At 38.2% G+C, this 25712-nt stretch overlaps 1 protein-coding gene across 5 annotated transcripts in view; it reads right to left on the bottom strand.

The window, feature by feature from the left end:
• LOC145937677 (multiple PDZ domain protein) overlaps positions 1-25712 on the bottom strand; it is a 95200-nt gene that overhangs the window by 20610 nt on the left and 48878 nt on the right. For 4 of the 5 annotated variants that reach the window (XR_014425605.1, XM_083040885.1, XM_083040886.1 and 1 more), the window contains 13 exons: positions 25039-25173; positions 24347-24505; positions 21654-21830; positions 21261-21486; positions 20778-21079; positions 20328-20549; positions 20056-20229; positions 19757-19918; positions 19015-19257; positions 18675-18905; positions 9178-9280; positions 7047-8353; positions 6364-6953 (listed from right to left, as the gene is read on the bottom strand). Coding sequence is in view for 4 of the 5 variants with exons in the window: in XM_083040885.1 (XP_082897011.1) it covers positions 6364-6953; positions 7047-8353; positions 9178-9280; positions 18675-18905; positions 19015-19257; positions 19757-19918; positions 20056-20229; positions 20328-20549; positions 20778-21079; positions 21261-21486; positions 21654-21830; positions 24347-24505; positions 25039-25173 (4031 nt within the window). In the remaining variant the exon portion in view is untranslated. The remainder of the gene's footprint in view (positions 1-6363; positions 6954-7046; positions 8354-9177; positions 9281-18674; positions 18906-19014; positions 19258-19756; positions 19919-20055; positions 20230-20327; positions 20550-20777; positions 21080-21260; positions 21487-21653; positions 21831-24346; positions 24506-25038; positions 25174-25712) is intronic. The other variant, XM_083040887.1, reaches the window with a different exon arrangement.

The raw sequence follows: 25712 nt of genomic DNA, 5'->3' as shown, positions 1-25712 counted from the left end.
ATCCCCTAATTTGAATAAACCATGAAATAATTTTACTTGCGAAACTCGCAGCTGAATACGAGAGAGAAATTTGCACACTTGTCAATCGCGATGGCTCTTGAGACTTGCCAAGGTCAATTATTTTTTCTTACGCGTTTCACGTCGTGGGGTGCCAAAAATTATTCGCGAGTTCAGCGTCAAACGCGACGCGCTTCAACTTCCGTTATCCAAGCGAGACTGTACGTCGCGGACGCTCACTTCCGGCCGGAACGTCTGGTCCCGCAGACAGACAGTTCGCTCGTTTGGGGAGACATCGTTAGACGTCTGTTGCGAGGGTGAAAAGAGGGAAAAAAAGGGTGGAGAACTCGAGCGAAAGAGGAAACGTGTTTGTTCCTCGCGTTACACCTCGAGCAAAGCCAAGGTTTTCACTGCCGTGTCACCAGTGTGCCTCGTGTGCGTCACTCTGCGGACTGGCTTCTTCTGATCTAATAAACAAGACGCATACACGAACACACATATGCGCGCGTGTGCGCAAGAGCGCGCAAACGTGATCACGACGACGTACCGAGCGTGGACGCACGCAGACTGCCGAAGAGGCGCGGGTGACTCGCCAGAGTATTCTACTAGAGAGGAAGAGGACTGACTGTGCGTGCGCGCGCTCTTTTACGCGGCGGCGTGGCTCTGTGTATGTATCTTGCATGCATGTATGTATGTATGTACATACATACATGAAGCATGCGTGCATAGCTGCCCCAGCTATCAAGATGCATGTGTGTGGACTTGGGTCGCATACAAGGTATCTTGAAAAATTTATATAACGAAAGCGTGTAGAGGCATTCGCCTCTGATTTGATTCTTATATGTCGATCAGAGAGAGATTTTTAATTTCGTTCATATTTATTTAAAATTGAAAATTACGGAAATTAAATTATTTAAGAATTATGTTGAAAAAAATGCATGCATTTGAATTAGTCGTCAAAGACTTTGATCCTGGTATACAATCCGTTCCAAAGAAAATAAAGAGAAAAGTTTCCGCTTATTCACCTGGAGTTTTTAACTCGTTAAAATTCTCTTCTTAATTTTTCAAAGTTAAATAACTCCGCGATTAATGATCGGGTTTTGTTAAAGGAAAAAAATTGTCTTCGACATTTCAATACCGCCTTATTATTGTTACGAATCTTTGAGACACCGTATGAATAGTTCATAAGTAAATAAGTCGTGGGTGTGGACAGTTGGTATTCAATTGTATGGAAGGAGTGGACGTAAACATATGCGGACATAAACGTGAGAATGTGTACATACACGTGCCTGCGCATAGAGCCTTACAACATAAGTAGATAAACATATACATATATAAATATAGAGAGAGATAAATGAAAATATACACGACATTGAATGTACACGTGTATATGGTTGGCGCGATTGAACATTCGTACTGCGGAGATGTTGGGCAAAATTGCAAAAGACCTACGTGTATCTGCAATATATATATATATATATATAGGATTTAGTGCATACGTAAAATCCAGGTATATATATATATATAAATGGATTCGTGTGTTGGACAGATTTCCGGATGTAAACGTGTATCTTGATGATCACGCGTGTACTCCGAGGTATACCTCGATGTTGGTGTATGTAGCATACGTGCTTGGAAATTCACGTGTATTATGCACATTTATGCGCGTATATGTGTGTGTGTATGTGGGTATGTGTGGGCATATATATAGTCCAAGAAATAATCTGAACAGCTTGTATCGGTCGAGCCAATTTTCGATAAGTGACGGTTCCACAGTCGTACGAATTTTCTTGAGATTGGTAATTCTCGAGATTTTACGTGGGAACCGAAAATATCCTTAGCTAAATAAATTCAAGGTCTCTGTAATCCAAGTTACTCACACGAAAAAGAGAAAACGTGTGAGGGAAAATGATCTCTCTAAGGTATCTGTATAAAAATTAGCTGACTTTGCATGACAATCAATGTGCGAGCGAATGCAAATGATATAATATGCAGCTTCGATAACAATATCTTTATAATAATTACATAAACGTAACTACTTTTATCACAAGTAAATTTTTGCTTGTACGATGGCTAATTATTCAGTGAAAAATGATTACGCAATTATGCTGAGTGTACGTGATGCAACGTTATTCACAAACAGAAACTGTAACAATGTTACGAAGATTAAGATTGTCTCGTCGCTTAATTATAGAATGGTAATTGCAGTCTTTGTATAAGTTTCATGCAAACGTATGCAATATACACATACATATACATACAAATATATATGTATATTTGCATGCAACGTCAAACGCGTGTATGCTAGGAGCATCATGAAGAATCCTTTTACGCACAAGTGTATCGTCTTTGCATATTTCGTTCCACTTACGTACGCGTGTGCGTATACAAATTCTTCGTGTATGAGGAAGATAAACGCGAAAAAAGCTACCTCTCGTTCTCTTTTCTTTCTAATATCTTTCTTCATGAACCCTATCCTTTTTACGCCGAATATTGCTGCTCCGCAAGATCAGAATTACCGCCCTCTCCTGCTTCTGACATTTTCCCTATCGTCGAAAAAATATTTAATGAGGCTTAATAAACTGACGGATTGTCAAGACTCGCAGTCAATGTCTTTATTACGTAAGAAAATGATAGTAATTAATCTTAGAGTTACATCAAAATTCTCTAAATACGGATGAGAGCTAGAGCAACTGTTATTGTCAGAACCGCAATTAAAGTGTCTTACGATGGAGAGCTTAATTGACCAGCGAAAATGATGTCATACAATTGACACTAATTGTAACTAATGGAAAATAACACATGTCATATATATGTATATATATATAGTACATAATATATTTATCAATCTCATATTCATATTTATATATTCATATATTGACGTTGATTTTACGCTCAATATTTACCGATGTTTTCCGTCGAAAATTGAACTTTTATATAGGTCAAAGTTTACCACACATTTTTTCAGTAGAAACTTTTGCGATTTCAACTTTCAATATATCACAAGTCTTAATATACAATTAAGCCCGAAGTTAAAATTTTATAAAAGTTTAAATTACGTATAAAGTTAAGCGGAAAATACTTCTCGTTTGTTTATTTTTTTTTTTAACACCAATTGTTAAAAAACAAAGTGATTTAATTTCCATTATTCCAAATATGTGCTTTTTGTAAAAAAATATATATTTTTTTCCTTTTTCTTTTATAAAAAAAACGTTCGTACATTCTCACTATTCTCCGTACATTTTACTCGTTTGTGCCTCGAGTATCTGTCAATTTTCCTCATGCATCTATCTTTCTGTATGCACAACCAGTCTTTCCGCTTTCGCTACCACGTCCTCCTTTTAATCGCCGAGATTTCCGTCCTTCCCCCTCTAACTTCCTTTACTTTGACTTCTCTGAGTTTTTAGCTTTATCTTTTTATGGCTACCGGCAATTTCGCGCATTATTTCACTCTCGCACGTTTTCACGTTTTTTCTTATTCCTTCCGTAATTCCGCTTCGTCCTTTTCGGCTTCTAATGAGAAGAGAACATCTTTATCTCTTCCTATCTCTCTTCCAGCACCTTTGTGGGTTCCGGATTATACTTTTGTGCCGTCTTTTTTTATTCTACAGTTGCTGCATTATATCCTTCGCTTTCTATCCAAACGTTGCGTCTATGCGCTTATCTATCTCTGTTTTTCTCCATCTCGCGAGCCGAGGTCGTTCTTCCTCGTCTCGCGACGCAAACACACGTATACCATCTTTATCTTTTTTCTCTCTGCTATATACTCTCTGCTTGTTACATCACAATCTCCGTTCGTCTCTCTTTCCCGGCGTCTCATAACTGCGTCTCTGCCTTCTCCGGCTTTTCTGTCGTGCCCCTTCTATCACTTCGCGCTCGACGTTGCCTGATTCCGGCTGTCCGTCTCCACTTTGCTCCGCCACGTCGGCCTCTTTTCGCCCTTTTCTACTTGTTTAAACTAATATTTCGCCTGTTCCGCTTTTCTCGTCGCCCACCAACATCGTTGCCCCGGTCTATGTCAAGCTCTCGAAATTTCCCTTCTTCTACGTCTACATCTACTTTATATCCCAGAATCAGAGAGGAAGAGTCGACTTCGTCTGTCGCGAAGAACTCTATCGATTTTCTTTTCGCTCTTTTTTGCTATTTCACAATCCATGAATCAAAAATTATTTAAAGTTATGCTTATTTTTCAAACAGACAAAAATTTATATGTCTATACTAGTGTAATAATAGACATAGAAATCGAAAATATTATGTTTTGTCGATATGCGTATACTATGTCAATAAAATTACGTAATATATTTTAAGATGAATAAATATAGCTTTTAACACTTCTAGCTACATTTAATTATATTATATATTAATATAATATATATCATTTAGTTATATATTATTATTAGAGAGTAATTAAAGAGTAGCTGTAAAATGTAAAAATCTGCTACGTGACAAAATGGATGAATCTGTTAGATCAGCAAAAACTGCTGTACTATTTCAGGTATGCAAAGAAAAAATAAATATTGCATCGTACTTTGGACTGTGTAACGTCGCATGCGCTGCGTGAAATTCCAATGTGAATCCGAGCGCCCTATAAAAAAAAATAGCACTTCGCAGTAAGTGCTTTTCTACGTGGGTGTGACTCCCACAATCTTGCGAGAAGCTTGTAGCACCGTTAATATAAATGGTAGCGAAAAAAGTTTCTAAAGAAAGAGGGAAAGCAGAGACCAAGAGAATGAAAGGAAGACATTTTCACTTGCAGTTGTGCTCTAGCTCCCGATTAATTAAACAAACCCCATTTTCTGAATGTTAGAAAATAACATGGAGAGAGCATATGATTAAATTTAGCATGCTAAGCAAAATAGTTACATAAATTTAAGTATAAATTTATTTAATACCCATTTTAGCCATTCAGTTAGCATAAACGTAAATTATTCTTATATAAATCTGAAATAATTTGACTTTTTTCAAGTTTTGTATATCTTGAATGATTTTGTGACGAATCTGAGATTTGTGTTTGAATATATAATATTCGACAGATAAGTGGAGACATTCTCTACATAAGAGGTTCTACTATTTCTGTTTGTATAATATATAATCTTATGTAATCTTACAAAGGTTATAAAATGAAAAGTGATAGTTTCTCATCGCGAAACTTTAGAGCATAATTTTTTTTTCAAATTTCCTTCTCTTGCGCCTTTCGGATGTTCACTGACATAGATCCAAAATCATGTGCTGACATATTATGATGAATTTTTCAACGAGATAGAATTTTCGTACGGTACGTCGAGTATTCCCCGACGTATTTTAACGACGACCTAGATTTCCAGTAAATTGTACGAGCACATCGGGGTTTCTATGGCCATGCGTGTAATCCAACCCTAATCGGGAGCGACAAACTACGGGAGTAAACAATATTGTTTGCAAATCGATGTTCGAAGCCCGCGGGCGACGACGTCGCTCGAACTTATAATTCGATCGACAGACTGCGCACATTTGCGGTACTGTAAACAAATTGTTTGTGCTTCTTTTTGCTGCTTGACGCCATCGATCGATCATGATTCATCCGTAGGTTTGTAATCGTCAAAACTTCTTCTTGATATATAATCGAGCATTTAATAAGATGAGAGATTTTCTTTTTTACTTTCGTACAACGCGCAAAATATCCTCCCCTCGACAATAAAGAATTATACGAGAATTATACGAGCAGCAAGACGCGTGTCGAGGTCACAATTAATATTCTACATCATCCTACATCAGTCAGATTCTGCCCAGCATCTCTAGCAGAATCGTTTATCTATTTCTTACTTTTAACGCTTATATATTTATAATAATTTATAAATGGTCTATAATTAATTTATAATTTTTTATTATATATTTTTAGTATTAAGCAAGTTTTTATATTGAAAAACACATCAGAGTTGATAGTTTTTATATTTTAAAAAAAGATAAATACACGGAGAGAATTTTCTCTTATAATTTACCCTGAAAATCATGGTAATCGTGGGACAATATGGTATGGAAAGAATTTTATGAGAATTTCTCTGATTAATATTTATCACAATAAAATATAAAACATGTTTGATTAATTTTACTAAACTGCATAGTAAAATTAATCAAACATATTTTATATTTTATTGCGATAGATATTATTATTTTTATTGATAAATATTAATCAGAGAAATTCTCATAAAATTCTTTCCACATCATATTGTCCCACGATTACCATGATTTTCAGGGGATAAATTCTAAGAGAAAATTCTCTCTGTGTATATATATGTATATTTAAAATTTAATTATTTTTTGGGCACACATGTAATATCGCAAATAAGTATACTTTACGAAATCATTGTAAAGACCGGAAATTCTTACCTCGTAATACTGTCATCTTTTTCCACGTCTTCCGCTGCGACCATTCCCATAAGATCTCCGTCACTTGCCGTTCTCTCTATCGGACCTTCTTGCAGAATCATCAGTTCCGGTCTATCCGGCTGCGCGAGGCTGCTAATTTTGAAAGGGAACTGTTCCTGGCCCTTGGTCAATTTCTTAGAGCCTTCGCTTCCGGTTCTGCTGAGTCGCCTCTCCTTGATATCCCTATCGCCCTCGATCGTCTCCTCGATCGTCTCGCCGTTATCGGAGACCTTGGACAGGTCGAGAAGGATCTCCGGTTTCAGGTTTCTCACGGAGACTCTGTGGTCCTCGCTGGTGTCGGGCTTGCCCTCCGTCAAAGTGCTCTCGGAGGTCGATTTCGCCAATGCGGGTAGCTGCAACGACGACACGTCGACGATTTCCGGCGACGGCGCCCGCGTCAGTTTCGCTTTAACCGTCTCGGTAACGATGGCTATTTCCGGCGGAGAATGAATCTCGACTCTTGTAGCTGCCTCTTCGAAGCGAAGCGCCGATGCCTCTTCAGCCGAGATGATCCTGGCGGTCACCAGCTGGACTTCCGGCAACAAATCGACCTAGCGCACAGGCGAAAATTTTACGCGTTTGTTAAAATCGAAATAGATAAAGTCAAATAAATTTTGGTATAGAAAGCGATAAGATTTACTCACTTGCTCACTCGTATCCTCGAAGAAGATCTCTTGAACGTCCTCTTGGATCCTGACGCCCTTCTTCTCTTCCAATAACGATTCTCTCGAGGACTCTCTAGAAAAAGAGTCTCTCCTTTTTCTCAACGAGCTGGGTCGCTTTGTAGGTTGTTGAACGGTCGTTTCGGATTGCTGAACGTCTGAAACGGCTGCCGAGGAACGTTCCAAGATTGGCCGTTGTTTTTTGCTCTCCGAAGGTTTCTTAACGTCCTTCGCTCTTGAGTCCTCCGGTAAATCCTTCGTCTCTTTCCTCACCTCAGATGCACCCTTCAGGCTCCCTTTCCTTTTCGTAGACGGAATGGACGGTTCGACTGTCGTTGTTGGACTCGCAGTCTCCCCGTCTTTGCTGATAACTGCACGTTTGCCTCGTTGCGCGTCTACGATTCCAGGAACCGAGGGTTCCGCCGTTTCGAGATTAACGCTTATATCGGGATAAGTCGGTATACTGTGCCTCGTTAAAAATTCCGTCACCCTCTCGATACACTCCTGCTCCTTCAGGCTCTTTCTCTCTTCCCTCGATCGCCGATAAGTCTCCCCGTCCTTTTTCTTCAGCTCCTCCTTTTCTTTCTCCTGCGATTCCAATTTCCGCTCCGACGAATCTTCTTCCAATTTTCGTTCGGCTTTGGAGGATCTTCTTCCCGATTTCTTCGATCGCTTTCTACCGTCCTCTTTTTCCGTGAACACTTTCTTCCGAGCGCCTTTTTCCGACTTCTCCGACGTGTCCGACTTCTCAAGCGTCTCTCTGGATGTGGACGTACGTACCTCGGAATCCACGCTGCTATGACGTTTCAAGCTCTTCCTGCGTTCTTGGTCCGCTTCTCGCTGAGACCTCGTAGTCGCGGTAATCCTGGACGTTTCCTCTGCGCTGGAGACCGATTCCTCCTGAACGGGAGGCACGCGGGATTCCAATTCCTGAGACGACTCCTTCTTTAACTTCACCTTCGGCGCTACCTTCTCCACTCTCGCTGTCACGTCCTTGATGTGCCTGGGTATCCTCGTCGTTTCCACGATTATCGTGCCACCGTACGACACGATGCTCGTCTCCTCGTGCATCGTTTTGGAAGTCGTGGGATAGAACTCGTGAATGATTTCGACATCGTTATCGATGTCGACGTATCTGGCCGGTGATCGTTTGTCCCGATGATGAAGTTTCGGGGGTCGACGTGCCGGACTACAGATCGGCGTCACCGGAGAAGCATCCTTCCAGTTGTCCTCGTCCTCCTCCTCGTCCTCGTCGACCTCCGGTCTGTTCGTTGACGTTTCTGTCAAACCTATAAGCGGCGGATTTAAAAAAATTTTTTTTCAATATACATTCGACAGAATTGTTATTGATGCACTTGTGGTAATCCAAGTCACGCGAATCTTCCGATTAATCGTCTTTGTAAAATCGTCTTTCTCGATTTCCATCTTTGACGAGGATAAGTCGTTCCGTTATAAATTTACTCGACTATTAAGATAGGAAGATAGTTTACCCGCGGAAAGATATTGCATGTTACCGCGCGATATATTAAAGCGCAGTGCGCTTTTGCATGACATCTATAAAGGAAGTCCATCTAATTGCGAGATGAAAATTAATGGTTTCGTATATCAGGCTGGAATTGTAATGGCAAATTGCCACGTCACGATATATCTTCGCGCGGAAGGAGATCTCGCTACTGTCAGAGAAACGAAGGGTCGCTCGTATAGAAATCACATCATAATGTCTCGCGAAACAAGGCGCAACGTATCCTCGTTTCAGAACAATAGCAATATCCGAAACCCCGTCCGTGTACTCGTTATTGAATGGAGCGTGATTTATATACGACTCTATCTCCTCCTCTCTCTTTTGAAACAGTACAACACGAGACACGATCGATAAGAAATATACGAGTTCGCAGTGCAGGATTGTAAAATAATAAGCTGGACTCTTATACTAACGATTAATAAAATTACTTTGCTCATTATATACATCACCTTTCATAAAAATCTTAATTATAAATGGTAATAAGTAAATACTAATTATCGTGCAGATATCTTAAGTTTTTACCAGCTTTACTATATTTAATTCGAAATTTTGTTTCGCATAAAGAATTTTGTAAAATTCATCAAGATGTACCTGATCTCGAAGAAAGTAAGTCTTCAAGTTCGGCTACACGATCGGTCGTCTCGCTCTCATTGGGAAAACTTTTGCTCCGTTTGATCTTCGGTGTCACTTTTTGCTATAGAAATGAGCAGCGCAGAAAATGAGCAAAAGAGACAAGAGTTAAATAATTTATATAAACATCGACACATAAAGTCTACAATTTCGCATTAAATTCTATGTTTCACAGGAGAATTAGCTTACGTAAATACTTAGAAAAAAAATTATAATTTCTTCAGATCGAGTGCGATTATAATAATTGATATACTTTTTATTCATAGCTCGATAAATAACGTGACTTCGATATTTTTATGCAGATACACATATCTCTGATAAAGATTTATATGCAGATATATGTATCTGTTATGATAATATGACATATGGAACTTTAATTGATATAACCGTAATTGATGATATGTTGAAACAGCATAATTTTATTTCCATGTATTCGAATTGCATTAATATGTTAATCAAATCTTTCCTTCTCTCTCCTCTCCCCTTCTCTCTTTCTCTCTCATGTATATCTGCAAATTTTGATCCATGTGGAATTAATTTTGTAATAAGCATATCACGTGCTCGAATTTAATAAATGCGTTGCAAAATGTCAAAGATGTACTATAATAAATACAAATGCAAATAACATGTTATCGCGAAAATCAATAATCGTGTGAATTCTGCGCTTTCGTCGCGCTATTCAATCTCAATTTTTCTAAAGAGGAAAAATAAGACGAGTTGTATGTCTACATAAGCGTTACTTAGCAATACCTTTGCTTCGTAATCTCTTCGTTACCGATAATCCAGTTAAGGAAATAGTTTCATACAAATAGGATTGTCTAGAAGTCCGCGAACGTCGACGATGCAACCCTTCATCGCATATGTATATCGACTACGATTCCCGCTCTATAATGGGCTGGGAAGATTCATTAAATATATGTAGACATATTCAATAACGCATCCAGCTAATATCAAGAATAACGCGTCAATATAACTTGATATCAAAATAACTTGTTGTCAATATCGGGAACGAAGTATCGATTATTATACAATTATAAATAGCATTGGAAAAAAGGCTTAATTGGAATCGCAAGATATGATTTACTAAAGGTATGCACTTCTATTTGTGCGCACTATTAACTAAATTAAATCGAAAATAAGCATCATTGGATGCAGTTATTAGATAATTTGATTGTATCGAGGAGAAGCTAATTCTATAATATAATATATTACGATATTGTCCATTAATGATCTTTCTCTCGCCGCAAATGTGCGAGACAACAAAATTTATAAAAAAAAAAAATAATAAATCGCAGCTTCATAGACATTCATATAAAATTTATATACAATTGACGAAAATTATTATAAGCTTTATAAAATTTTAATTCTATCTTTTTAAAAATATATATCTCGTTTCGCGATTCTTGTTTATTAATCAAATGCCAAATAAAAATGATACACATAAAAAGATACTATTTTATAACAAATTATTGTTACAGAACAAAAATTACATAAGTATAAAATAAAATAAAATATAACTATGTGTGTCTTTAATTAACATTTGTACCTCTACAGATTACCATATCGTAGAGAGCAAATTCAATTTCTTAATAAATTTAATCGTTACGTAACACCTTCGCTACTTTATTCGTTTCTACTCAAGCCTATATCAAGTAATTCGATTAGCAAATGACAATTAATTCGCTTGAATAATGAAGAAATTATTATTCAATCGCACGGATAAGGCGACGGAAAGGCTTTAAGATAGAGATAAGAATCGTTTCGCATAATCACATTCGCAAAGGGGAGTCTTGCCTAGAAAACGATCGACTTCTTCGAGACGCATAACGATAAGAGTATTTTTGTACTCTTGTCAAATCATTGATACGCAAGATACAGCAATAATAATACGATAGAAATAATATGCATTTTTATGCAAGCAACCTATTGGAGAATTATTGCAGACTTACCTATATGTCATACAGAACTTGATATATTCTATCTCGTGAGATTTTCATCCAATTCATGCAGTTTGTCGCTAACAATGACGGATTTGTGCTGAGTACCAGTTGCGTTACGGAACATCCATATTATTCTAACACAGCCTTATGGGGTCCTTATAATCCAAGTGTTGCTAATGTGTAACAACACAAAATTGTCCGACAAGTAAAATAAACTGATTCTAATTCTCATTGATTTCAAACAACGCAATTATTTCTATTCAAGTATTTATAGAGTAGATTTATTTTAGATTGTACGTTGCACAAAAAATGGAATTAATTAAAGCTTTTATAATAAATAACATCAATGACGTTATCGCATCGTAAGATAGTGATTTCGTAAAACGATATCTTTTAAGGGCGAAGACATAACGCATACTGTAAAAATTATTTGAATAATATTTGTGCGGAATAATATTTCATATGTATTAACGTATATGTATATATATCACGTTCTCTTTCAGTATACATTTCTATATTTCTGATAAAATGTAACAAAGTTAATGATACAATTTTTCATAACGATCGTGAATTTTAAGTACATCGAGAATGGCACATAAGGCCGGGGAAAAAATTACAAAATCGTCAAAATCGTTTAAAATCATGTGTGTTTGAGAGATTTAGTGAGATATATATTTATATAAGAGATCCTTATATAACAAGTGAATATTTCATCGACATAAAAATCAATAAACACGTCGATTGAATGTCGATTGAATGTCGATCATGTTAATTATCCGTATATATAATAATCATTATAAGCTCTCGGAAGATTGGCAAAAGGGGCAAAAATCTCGGATAAAAGAATGAAAGGACGGGACAATTCGATTTCGTTTCTTTTTTTTCGTATTTTCTTTTAAAGTCACCCGCGTGAAATTACATATTAGTATTCGCTGCTTATATATCGCTGTATCTGTTCTGCTCCCTCTCAATCATGAATATCAATATTATTATTAAATGGGCATAAACGAGGACATAGTGCTTAATCATGGTAACTTTTATTTTCTATTTCTGTTTTGGTTTTTTGGTCGGTAACTGCGGTAAACGTATAACTCGCATCGGAAATGTGCATCCGCCTCGGCGCTTATGCCTCGCTCTGAAAAATAGAAAAAGAAATATCGTGATTAGAGAGACGCGTGTGTATATGTGTGGACATTTCACATGTGACTTATGGTACTTTCGACAATAGATTTTTATCACGCGGCATTCTCGCTAGATTCTACGAAGCGCGCTAACGTGTGACTACGGCTCTGTTCTTTTCAGTCTTTTTCTTACGTATTTCTATACATTATGTAAAACGACACGAATGCTCATATCTTTCGGAAAGACGGGGAGAAGAATGTGCTGCCATAGAGAAAGCGTTTCTAAAAAGAACAGATTTAAATTTACGTGTGCTTAATATTATGTGTCACACGAAACGCACGATGGGAATAGAGAGGACGAGAGTTTATACAGTCATGTGGTATACAAGATGTATAAGTGTCGAGATGCAAAGTTTACGCCATATGTGTATTTCTTGATATTTTACATAAAAAGTCTTACATAAAAATTACATAGAAATTACATGTGGAAAAAGAAAAATTAATTTCATGTGCATTCTCAATTATGTCAACAAGTATAACAGATTTTTTGTTTCACATATTTTTATATTATCGTATCACACGTAAATATATAAAATTAAAAATTTTCATAAACGATGTGCATATCTATCCATCTCAATAAATAACGTTACGCGACTATCACTTAACTATCACGTAACTATCACTTTTTTTTTATAAAAAAAAAAAACTATCGTGAAACGTCTATCACTAACAGACATGGACCAATTTCTCTAACTTTTGCAAAAGTAACGTAAAGTCATAAAGTTTTGTGAGAAAAATATGCGTACAATAAATCTCGAAGTTAAGCCGAACCTCGTTTTCCCAGCGAACGAGTCGAGTTCGTAAAATGTGTATCTATCACAGGCAACAGAGAGCCGGACGGTTTGAAGCATTGAAGAGTATATAGTGAGGCAAAACTTATATCTCTTGCAGAGTAATAAGAATAATAGCGCGAAAGAGAGATACGCGGGCAAAGAAGTTGTACGAGCGCAGTTATGACAGACACACCTGGCGCAGGTGCTTCCATAAGCACAAGCACGACTTACGTAATAATCGTCGTACTGCCATATGCTACGATAAACGTGCAGAGAATTGTATATTCCTAAATTGTGAACTTTCGTCATCGTCCGCGACAGGGAAACGTGTGAAAACTTACGCGAACTTTTCCCCTCTCGCAGGTTCTTCTTTCAGAATAAATCAACGAAAACTTTGAAAAGAATTCGCGTCTGCGATCTCGGAAAAGTTTGATTCGTTGCAACTTATATACATAAGCACATAAGCACAATTCTTGCAATACTATAAGAGCCAATAATAACAATTTTTTGTAATTTATTACAATTTTGCAAACATGCAAATATATGTATATTTTTTTGTTTTGGATTAAATTTCTCAGTATCTCTCATATATATCGCTATTTTTTTACATAATTTTTCTTCATATTTTTTCTTTACTTTTTTACGCTGTCAACTTGTCGAGCTATAAAGAGTTTACAATGAAAAATTTTCACGCTGTATTTACAACGGGATTACATTGTATTTGTCGCATGATGAAGAACGGAGATGCATAATCTCTCTGTTCTCGAGAGACACAATAGCCAATTTGATAGAAAGCTTAAAAGCGTAGGATGTTATCAGCGAATGTCTCAAGTGATCTGTCAATTTTAAACTATGTATAATCGCTTGACATTTACTTTAACGTGACATATAGATTTGTATGTGTATGTGTAAATTTGTTAGAAAAATAAATTAATAAATGGACATTTCATATTTAAATATTTAGCCTGCTGAAGCAACAAGAAACTGCGAGCATGCTGTAAGACATTAGGTAGCTGTAGAAAGTTACTCGTTCTTATTTTGCAAGAGCAGAGCGACTATCAAAACTTGACTATCAGATCCAAACGAGAATGGACGAAAGGAGCGGAGGAGAAATTTCACATCGTGCATCCCGGAAGTCTAACAATAAGATTGCATTTAGCATTCGCGTCAGCGGAAGAACTTTTACGGGTTATTGTTATGCATATGTGCGAAGATCTCGGATTAACATTTTATGCAGCTGCGCAAATAAAGCTCGCAACAGACACTACGCAGACAGTGAGGAAAGGAATAGAGTAACAACAACGCTAACAATAGCGGCACATCGAAACAATAATAATAATAAAGAAATAAAGAAATTTAAAAAGTTGATAACGATAATAAAATGGTGAGATATAATCATATAAGAATAATAACGATAATAATAACGATTAATAATGACACAATAAGAATAATAATCGTGACTTTCGCGTGCCTTCGAGACTCGGTTTTTAAAGATAATAACAAGAGCTTCACGTTCTAAGCGGTGAAGAAAAAAGGAAGCCTGGAGGAGAATCGATTTATTACGTAACTTGCGGCTCGGATATCCCAGCGGCTACCACATCGAGGCTTATGTACCATCCGTTCGCCCCGTTCGAGTATCGGGAAGGCGGTCGGAAGAGTTCAGGTATAAACAGGTTGCGAGTAAGTAGTAAACGTATCGATCCCCATACGAGCCTCTTGATAATAGTGAAGAAAGGTGCCAGTGAGTAGACAGTAGTGGAATGGTAGTAGAGCTCTACAAAAAGGCGAAAAGTTTGACAGTACGAGCTTACTTGGAGAGTTCGATTAAAAATTGTTGTAAAGAGATATTGTTTGTGAAAAACACCAAAAGGAAAAGGCGACACAATCGGAAAAAGAAAGAAAGAAATTTAAAAAAAATAATAATAAGAGACTTATATCATTCAACTTGATCTTTTTACTTGCCTCGTTATACGTTTTCTCGATTTCTTTTGTCTTTTCTTTTCCCCTCTTTTTTCACTCTTTTTATTATTATTTTATTATTATTATATTCTCTCACTCCCGGGTTCTACTTTGCCGCCGGTTTGAGTCATTCTTTTTCTCTTCCTCTCGAACACTTTTTTTTTTTTTGATACTCGGATTACTCTCATCTCAATCTCTCGCCATTCACTCTTCGCCATTTGTCTCTCCCTTTCTTTAATTTCAAGTTCTCACTCTCTCACACTCGCATTCATATATTTCATATTCATACTTCCTATTTGTTTATTTCTGACATCATCTCTTTTCTCTTTCACAGCTGTTTATCTACTTATTTAAGAGAGAAAAGCTATTTTCTCTAAATATATATCTCTCTCGCTCTTTTTTTTTCTCTCATTCACTCGTACTCGTCCGACTGCAAAGAGACAAATGGCAAATATAATATATATGTATAAGAAACAGAATTCCTTCGAAAATAAATTTGCAGCTTGCTAAACAAAGATCACTAGTACGATTGTGTGTGTTCGTGAGTTCGGAAGAATTTGGAAGTATGTGAGAGAAGTCAGTCTTATGCAATAAAGTTGTTTTGTTCAGCTACTCTCTACCAGGCAACTTTCATTCACTATTACAATCGTTTTGTTCTGTACTTACTTAGTTTGATGATCGGCAATATAAACCGCGGGGGTAAACACCGAGCGCTATTACCGAAAATCTCTCTTTCGCACCATCTCTCTCTCTCTCTCTCTCTCATCTCTTTCTCTCTCCCCTGTTTCGTTCACCGCATCTTTATTTGTTCTCCATTCCTTTTGTAGCGCTGACGATGCAACGCCGAATCGGAGATACCATTCGTACACTTCTCACGTTCGCCAAATGCCCGACCTTTCTTTCTTTTTTCCCCTGTTCTCTTTCCTCCCGAATCTTTCACCGCATAAAAATAGGATACCTATCGAAAACTCGTCGGCTATCAGGACTGAATTACTTTATACAGGAGCAGAGCACGGGATTATCAATTATATCGACTGAATCATTCGTAACTGTCTGTATAATACAAAAGAAATATTAATAGCACGCTTTTTAGATCTTTCAACTGGTTTCTTACTTTGAGATTACAAAGACAAAAAAATATATATAATGTTAAATTCTAAAATCTAAAAAAAGATATAAAATTGATGTATTTCTTACAAATATAAAAATTGCAAATCTCTAATAAAATATAATCTTTTTTTCAAGATTTTTATATATCAAACAGTCATCAACTAGTCAACTGTTCTCTTCGTATCTCAAGTATACAAGGTGCGAGACGCGTTATTGCGTTATCGCAACTTTGTTTGTCACTTTCACTTCAACACAATTCGAATCTCCTGCTCCGCAATTCGGAATGAACGAATCACGCGCGAAGGGATTTCCAAAATTGGATCTCCCCCTCGACTTTATTTTCTCCGCACGAGAGACGAGCTTATTCTCCCTGCTTAAACTGGGGCGCATCCCGAGGGAGATGCGCGTGATCCCCTACGCCAGGAGTCGGAACGAAACCAAGCGAGAAAAGGTTTGCTCATCAAAGATACACTGTTCGACTGGTATATCTCATCGGGATGTATCGTATAAATCATTCAAACGTTTGACCGTGCCTCGGAATATCGCCGAGGGCGGCCCGTTCGTACGCTCATAAAATATCAGGCTTCGTCGTTTTTATTCGGCCGTTTTATGGATGTTCCGCTTGCAACAGTACGAACGCGGCATAAAAAAAACCATACAGGTATACATATAAGTATATTCGTATATGATATATATATTAATGTTAAAGTATATTAGAAATGAAGTATATGTGTCACGCGCAAACGAGCTGAAATGAAAAGCAACGGTTAAAAATCAAGAAACAAGCACAGATGACGACGACGAATACAGGGAAATTGACGAATACATATATATATATATATACAGAACCGGAATGAATGGAAGAGGGTGGTGGCGAATGGATAATGACAAACGAAATAAAACAACATATACGGTATTAATGTACATGCTTCATCGTATAATGAAATTTTATTCGATCTATAAATTGTTCTAAATTGCTATAAATTTTTGACACATCCGTCTCGATCAAGATGTGTCAATTTCTATTCAATTTATATATTTGATCCTTATTTTGCTTCTTTCGCAAATAAGTACGCTGCTCCCCATATTAATACATGTGAATGAGGTACAATACTTGCGAAAGTTAAAGCGATATATATCTAAATTGCAATCTTACGCGATTGTCAAAACGCGGCGCCTTTCGCGTTGTGCCGTTATTACGCGATTAAAAACTTAATGATAGTGACGGGGAACACAATAAAAGGTAATCAACTTAAAAACACACAGATTAACACAGTTTGGGATGCAAAGCATATTAAACGCGTCCTGCTGCTCTGCGATAGGTGCATGAATATTGATGTACGCGTCGCTTTAAAAAATTTGGAGAGATAAAATTATCTCCACGATAAATATCAACAGAATATTTAAAATAAACTATAATATACTTAATCCGTATTGAAATCCGCAGTTCGCAAAAAATTATTACAAAAATAGTATGAATAAATTTAAACTAAAAAAATTCAGTCACATTGTGTATATAAAAATAACATTTATAATAGTATCTAAAAAATAGTATCTAAAAAAAGTAACGCAAGAATAATTATAATATAAAATATAATTATGCTATAAATATGGGATGACAATGGACTTAACATAAACTAACTACGTCATGCTGGCTTAAAGTAAACTTTCTGCGAATTACGATATCACTAAAAATTCCAACATGATCCAACATTTTATTGATCCACATAAATATGTTAAATTTGTGCTTTGGTGTCTTATGAAGCAATCGCACAAAAATGGCAAATATTAAAATATCCTTTAACGCCATGCCAACGCCAATTATTTCCTCCAAAGTTCACTCTGCCGATTTCATCGAACATTAAATTTATATATGTACGCGCGATAAAAAAAATACACAGAAAATTTTATAAATTTTGGTGATTTCCAACACACAAGACGGGACATAATATTTCATGCTCATTACTCAACAATACTTAAACATGTATATAATGTCGTAATTAGTATGTATATATATATGAATTGTAGCAGCAATTATTCTATTTTTATGGACGGAATTTTGTTAGGAAATACGCATTCAGATTTGTGCGCACGTATATTTGATGATTCTAGGAGAAAAATGTTAAAAAATGTGAGAGCACAGTTATCATCGACTACGATTAATTGAACGATCGAGGGTAATTCAATATTGAATGCATGATTTTGATTGTGCGTATGTCGGTCGTCTCGAAGCCACGCGAACCGCGGTGAAATTTAGCGGAGGCAAGAGCCTTGAGCCTATCCTGATTAGAGCGACCTAATTAAAAACTTTCAGACTTGACGAGGTTGTGCTGATGCTTCAAACCCTCGATCAAATCCATATGCGGCGGTTCGATCACGTTAATCTTACGCTCGCGAAAATACTCCCGCCTCTGTTTGTGGCTATCTACGATCGAGGAAACGGTCGCCACGTCTCTATCTCTCGTAGGCTCAATTCGATCGTCCTGATCGCTCACCTGGACAATACTGTCTGGTATTGGCAGCGGCTTGGCCACGCCGATGCGAACGGTCCCCTTCGGGGCGCCTTTGAGGGCCTGGACGGCCTGGTCCAATGTTGCGTTCTCTAATCCGATGTCGTTCACAAACAGAAGCCGATCGCCCGGTATTAACTGCCCATCGACCTGTGCCACCCCGCCGGGCACGAGCGATCGTATTACTATCACAGTTTCGTTGGGGTTCATTGGATCCTAGAACCGGGACGAACGGAAAAGGAAAATTCGATGATTATTACAATTCGTCATTTCTTCTCTGTCGAAATTGTGCGAAGAGAGTTCCGGGGAAAAAAAAATTTCGCACCTGATAATCCAAAATGGAGAACCCAAGGCCCCTCTCTCCTTTAACCAATTCGATAATTTGCGGTTCGGAACTCCACATCGCCAGACCGGTCAGCGGTTCCAACGAGCGCGATTTCATTTTGTTTAGACTCGCGTCGGTCACAGTGGCCGTGGTCGTTGTCGAGGCCAAGGAACCGTCCGACTTCGCTTTCACAAGACGATCCATTGTAGGTAACAAGTTCTGCAGAGACCCGCCGAGGATGCTCTACGAGACAACACAGGTTTTCGCGGCGGTTCTTAAAGCGCGACTTTAGGCGACTGGCAACTAGAGTTCTGCACAGGCATTCTGACGATATTCTGACCGCTAAACCCGCCCACCCAGTCAGCGAATAATCAATGAATAAAGTGCTTAGAAAAACTCGTTTTGGATAGCGAGCGGGATAACAAATAGCAAGCCCATCTTTTCGGATCAGACAAGTGCAAAAAAATTTTATTTTTAAATAAAACAAAAACAAAAAAAAATAAAAACGTATTGTTAAAAGTAGAATATTTTTTATTACAGTACATAAAATCGGGAGGATTTAATTGTTGTTATAAACAATGTCGGATAACTTGGGTGAGACTCGAATATACGGGTAAGGTTTCGGACGAATCGGGTAATTGTCATACAAAATTAGGATGGATACAAATTGGATATAGTGAATTAGATTTGCAGAACTCTACTGACAACGCGCAACTCCGTAATCTCTCTGTGTAATACTCACTCTAGTCTGAAAAGCGGCCTGATGTTGAGCGGTATCGATGGGACAAAGCGGATCCTGCGAGGCGATGTTTCTCCCGCAAACCATACGAACGTGTATAGGCAACTCTTTCAGCACGCTAACCACTTCCATATGATTGATGCCCAATAAGCGATAGCCGTTTACCTTCAAAAGAGTACGATATCGGTTTCAGACGCGTAGTTCGAGAACTCGAGGGAGAGAATTCGCTCTGTCGAATTCTTTGAAAGGAAAAGGCTCTATAGAGTTAGCTTTGCTAAGAAAAGATACGGAAATTCGATAACCTCTAGTAACTCGTCGCCGGAGCGCAGTGTGCCATTCTGTCCAACGGGGCCCTCCGGTAAGATCGAACGTATATAATGATGAGGCCTTACTTCCTGGCCATTCTCCACGTCGACCGTTCCCTCTAAACTGATGCCGAGACCGCTACCTTCGGCGAATTTCTTCAGCTGAGCGACCTATTCGAAGAAAAAGAGAAAAGAAAAAGAAACGAAAAAGACATTCTTTCTCTCTCTTCATCCTCTTCGATCTCATACGATTGCGCAAGGATACTTACCACTATTTCGGTGTCGGGTCCGACGATCTTTTGCCATTTCGCCTTGATAGCCGCGCGAATTTGAGGTGTAAGCTCACTCGATGGATCGCTCAACAAGTCTTCGACATTGGTCGCCTCGTCCTGTTCGTCCAACGTTCTTAAACCTCCTTCTTGCAGAATCGCGCTGTCCACGGTGGTGTGAGATTCGCCTTCGGGTTCTATTTCGGTGGTGGTCTCGCCATCCTGGGAGAAAAAGGTGCAATGTAAATTTAATAATTTTTACAATACACGAATACAAAACGTGATTCTAAATTTTATAATTACAAGATTTTATACGGAATGAGAGTACAAGAGAAAAATTGAAACATGAAACTTTTAATGAATATACAAATTAATCGAACATTTAATTAATATAAAGTTATATTCTATTTTTTTTTTAAGTACTGTCGGATAAAGAAAAAAAAAACGTACCGCGCTCATGGGAAAACTGGGTAGGCTCGTAATCGACGGAGAACTCGGCTGAGGTAGTCTCAACTCGCTCGCGGCGATCGCTTGCTGAAGCTGTTCGAACTTTGGTCCACGTAGATATCGCTCCAAGCAAAGATTCACCGTTTGCCCTGTACGCCTTAACACTTCGACAGCTTCGTGATTAGTGTAACCCTGCAGGGAGTGTCCGTCCACCTCCACTATACGATCGTTTATTTGAATCATTTTGCTCAAGTCGGCCGCGCTACCCTCGCTAATGCTCTTAACGAAAATGCCAGAGAGCTCCTCTGCAAAAACGGAAGTCTTCATTCAGAAAATCCGATCATCCGATCTATTTGTCAACGGTGACATTGCGCAATTTTTTTTTAACATTGAATGCACTCTATGTATTTACAACATGTAGACTGGTATTTTTTCAAAGTGCCGAAAACACGCGGAATAAAAATATTTTCGTCGGACGTAAATTACCTTTCTCGCAAACATATCCAGCGATAGTGATGCCAAGGCCGTAAATATCCTTCGTAAGATTGACTGTGAAGCGTTCCATTTCTGGCAGTGAATTAATATCGAGGGGCTCCATGGTAAGCACCGGTAAATCCTGGAGCTGCACCGGAAGTGGCACCACCGGTATAACTGGCATCGCTCCAATTGGCATTGGGTTGCGTACCACGTCCATGATGAGACCGGGTCTTGCCTGAGGCAGAGAGAATTGTTCCACGTTTCGTGCTTTCTTCCGATGATGAGGATACGATTTCTCGAGGTAGAGGGACAACACAAAGAGGAAAACGGAGAGGAACGGAGAGGAGAACGAAGCTATAACGCGAAATTACGATCGCCATCTCTCTGGCGCAACACACTCACGTGCATTTCAATGTCGGATTCCTGCGAGTACATGTAACCGTTGTCGTAGCTCGTGTCACCCCCCTGCACATGTCGCATATTGTAGCTCTCCGGTACGCTGTGCACCAGATGTCTGTCCAACTCGTCCGGATCCCCCAGGATTTTCGTAGGGACGATCGGGGCGTGACTTCCGAGAGCCTGGAGAGAGATATCAGGAACGAGAAATTTTATGCGTTCCAAAACGTCGGTTTTAAGATTCTTTCTCTTTCTCTCCTGCCCTTTCCCTCCGAACGGATTTATAAAAATAAATGCAACTTCTAAAATACGATCTCTATATCGCTCGCGGGTATTTTTCACAAGAGGATATTTTCCAAGCTTTTGAATTTCCAATCCCCCGCGTGAATTCCAATGCATTCCGGTAAATAAAACATTAACTATAGTCAGCTTTTCCGTAAATCTTGCAGAATTTCTCGCAGAGATTACAACGGGGTTTCCGCGTCGCGGTATAATAGTGTAACATTGTGTTTTAAGCCTGTATAGAATTGCAAAGCAGTGAACTTTCATATTTACTTTATTTTCGCAGTTAAAGGCAAATCTCTCTCTTTCATCGAAAAATAAATAAATAAATTAATATTTACCGTTATACATATATAGACAGAAAAAACAAATTCTTCGGCTATTTGTACGATCCACCGAAGATTAAAGAATTTGTATTCAAAGCGTCTCATTAGCATTTTATTTTCAACGTTCCTTTTTTTAATTATTTTTACAGGCTTCTGGGATTATCTCACGCGGATACGAATTTTATCGCACTTTGCTTCGCACCAGTGTGACAGGTCACAAGGGAACTTTACGAACACCTCAACAAGTGATATTTACAAGTCGACAAGCATCAGCAGGGGACGGTTTGTTGCAACCCTTTAAAAAAAATTCACCGGGAGAGCGTTTGTGTATTCCGTAGCTGGTGGCAGAGCAGACAGGTCGCTAGCTGTTTAATATTCGCGCGAAGAATGGCAGCCGGAATTATACGCGGAGCAGGATATAAATATCGATCAGAGGTGCGATAAAAATTGAAAGACCGCGGCAACTCTGTCTTTTTCTCTTTTTTTTTTTTTTTAACTTTGGGAACGAGAAAAGTCGAGTGCACTTCGACATTTTCCTCCCTTATTTGCTTTCGCTGAAGGGATGAATAATTAAGTATCTTGTTTCCGCGAATATGCCCACGCATTTAATGCACGCGATTCGATTATTGTAATTGAAAGTAGACGTGTTAAATAAAAGTTGATTTGTCGAACCTTGTGTATTTTGCCACTCTCCCTAACGCATGTGTCCCTTAATCCTTTGTCGAATGACTAAATGCGATAAGCAATTCATTTGTCACGAAAAAAAAAAAAATAAATAAACTCAATTCTGCCTAAGCTAGACTTTCAATTTTAATATGCGGCGACAAAGTAATTTCCATTTTCCCCGAGCATATAATAAATTCTGAGAGAGTTCGTCCATTTCGGTATGGTCGCGTCGAAATAATAGAGAACCATCACGTGTATATGTACGAAGTGCCCATGTGTATATTATTTATTATCCCTGAATTACAACTTGTTCTCCCAGTCGCCGTGTTCGCAACTACTCCGAGAATCTCGATACATTTTTTTCTCACACAACTTCATCATTTCCCGAGTCGAAGTTTTGCTTCCACTTTTAACTTTTCAATTTTTCCACGTTTATAGATTCTAAAGGATTTCAATAAGTTAATTTATATAAGAATCGAGCACCTAGTTTGTAAGTCTCAAGTAATCAATAAGCGAACACGGTTTCAGGAACATAAGTGTTTAAAGAAGCTTTCGACTAAAAACATATAAGCTAAATAGTTTGAAAACAGGATCGTCTGCTGTTTAAAGTATTATAGTAGATGTGTAAATTGAAAATTTTAAAACTGAAAAATTTCTTGGACTTTCTCACTTCTCGGACAACTTCTCCGCAAAACACGCGAGATCCTCAACACGAATCCCGCGATATTGATTGCGTTTCAGCCATCGCCAAATCAGCAATATATCGTCGTGATGGCTTGCAATTTAACACAATTTCGTGCGTGAACTCCGACCAGATCCTCTAACTCGCGATAGCACGCATATAACGGGAACGCTGACAATGACGTACGCGAACCACGCCGTACCATCAATCTCCGGACACGACGGACATTTTGAACACCCGTATCGGAATTTAATGGTTTGCGTTACGCACCTCGGCTACTTTAAATACGTAGCGTTGCAGAAATGTTTTGCGCTGCAGTTTGCGCAAGCTGACACAATTCTTGAAGAGACAATGCTACTTAGGTGTCTTACATTGCAAATTATCAGCGAATAGTAAATACACGGATTCAGTGAAACGCAAAAGTTATTCGTTCAATTTTTGCATTAAACGCATCACGTTTACAAATAAATGTCAACTCCGTTTGTATCATTTTTTATTTTTTTTCGAACCAAGTCAAAATTCGCACTAAATATAAAATAAATTTGAGAAATATGAGCTTTAATTTTTAAAAAATTGTATCTTTCATTTTAATCCTATTATCTCGCGTTTTATACTTTATCTGATTAATCTTCAAGCTGCCTACAATCTACGCTGCGGTCGTTCGGAGGGACAAATAAAAGACCAAGCGACATCGCCGATAATTAGTCGTGATCCCGAACACGGGATTGCGTAAGTAAAAGTACCTGATAATCCGGGGAAGTTGGCTCCACAGGTCGCGCGACAACAAGCCGCACGTGGGTGCCCGATTGCCGTAAAACCGCGGCAACTTGTTCGCTTCCCATCCCGCGGAGATTGACATCGCCGATCTGCAATATGTGGTCCCCGCTCTGGAGCCGATTATCCTGCGAACAAACACACATACCCACAATGCAAGAATAAGAAGCGATTTCATTTCCGCGAGAGGAACTGTTACCCGGAGGGCAAGCACTGGCGTTCCGCCGGATCTATCGCTTCTCATTTCCTCATCCGGACATACACGCTCGTCTTATGTAAATATTAAATCCATAGATTTATATTCGCTTTGCGCGCATGCCACCATATGGACTCGAATAAATTTAGCGAATAAATTTAGTACGAGGGAGAAAAGAAAGCGTGGGAAGGGTACAAGATGCACGCGACGCCGCCGTGATGATTAAGTGAGCAACTTATCAAAAGTTAAGCCGGTGATTAATGAAGGAATTTACTTTCTTAAAAGCTAAGTCCATGATAAGAATTATGCCAGGACCGTAATATATTCTAATTAATATATAATCTTAGACGCGCGCGAAATATTACTTTATCACACGTATCGCGAAAAAGAGGAAATTTACGAGAGTTAGCCCCTCGAAAATTTGAATGCTTCGCGGACAACAGATAGGAATTTTCTTTTGCTTACGCGATCGGCAACGCCTCCTGGAAGAATGGTTTTGACGACGACGCCGGTGCTACGTCCGCCGATGATGCCGAATCCAAGACCGCTGCCATCGTTGATGAGGTTTATCACTTCAACTTGAGCCCATTCCGTATTCAACTGCGAAAGAAAAGATCACAAAGGCGTCTGAGAACCGGCCCGTCTATCTTGAAGGAAGCTTTAATAATATAATCCTCGTACTTTATTTCTCGAGCGATTGAACGATGTAATGGAATCTAAACTGTCGGAGAAGATCTTACGTTTTCATGGAATTTTTATCATAATCAACGAACGTCTATTAATCAAAGGAAATACGAAAGAGCAAAAGTAATCCTCTCTCTTTCTGTTCTTCCTCCTTTTTAATTTTAATTTTAGATCGATCGTCGGTGGTATAATTAATTTCAAAAAATACAGCTTACCTTTGACGTATATACATAATGCGAACTTATTAAAGTTTACAAATTTTTTTTTATGGCGAAAGAGATTATTATTTTTAATAAAAGATTATCTTTGATAATGAATGCGAAGCACAAATGTACCCCGTAATACTCCGTAACATCGTTCATTTGTCAAAACTTCAAAAGAATCCCTCTGCGGATGTATTTTTCGCAAATATATTTCGTACTTCGCGTACGCATCCATAATTTTAACAACCGTAA

The sequence above is a fragment of the Prenolepis imparis genome, unplaced genomic scaffold (assembly GCF_030444845.1).
Source record: "Prenolepis imparis isolate NDT839.2.m4 unplaced genomic scaffold, iyPreImpa1.0 SCAF_6, whole genome shotgun sequence".
NCBI lineage: Eukaryota > Metazoa > Arthropoda > Insecta > Hymenoptera > Formicidae > Prenolepis > Prenolepis imparis.
The sequence above is the reverse complement of the archived record's forward strand: the minus strand, read 5'-3'. Positions and strand labels throughout refer to the sequence as shown.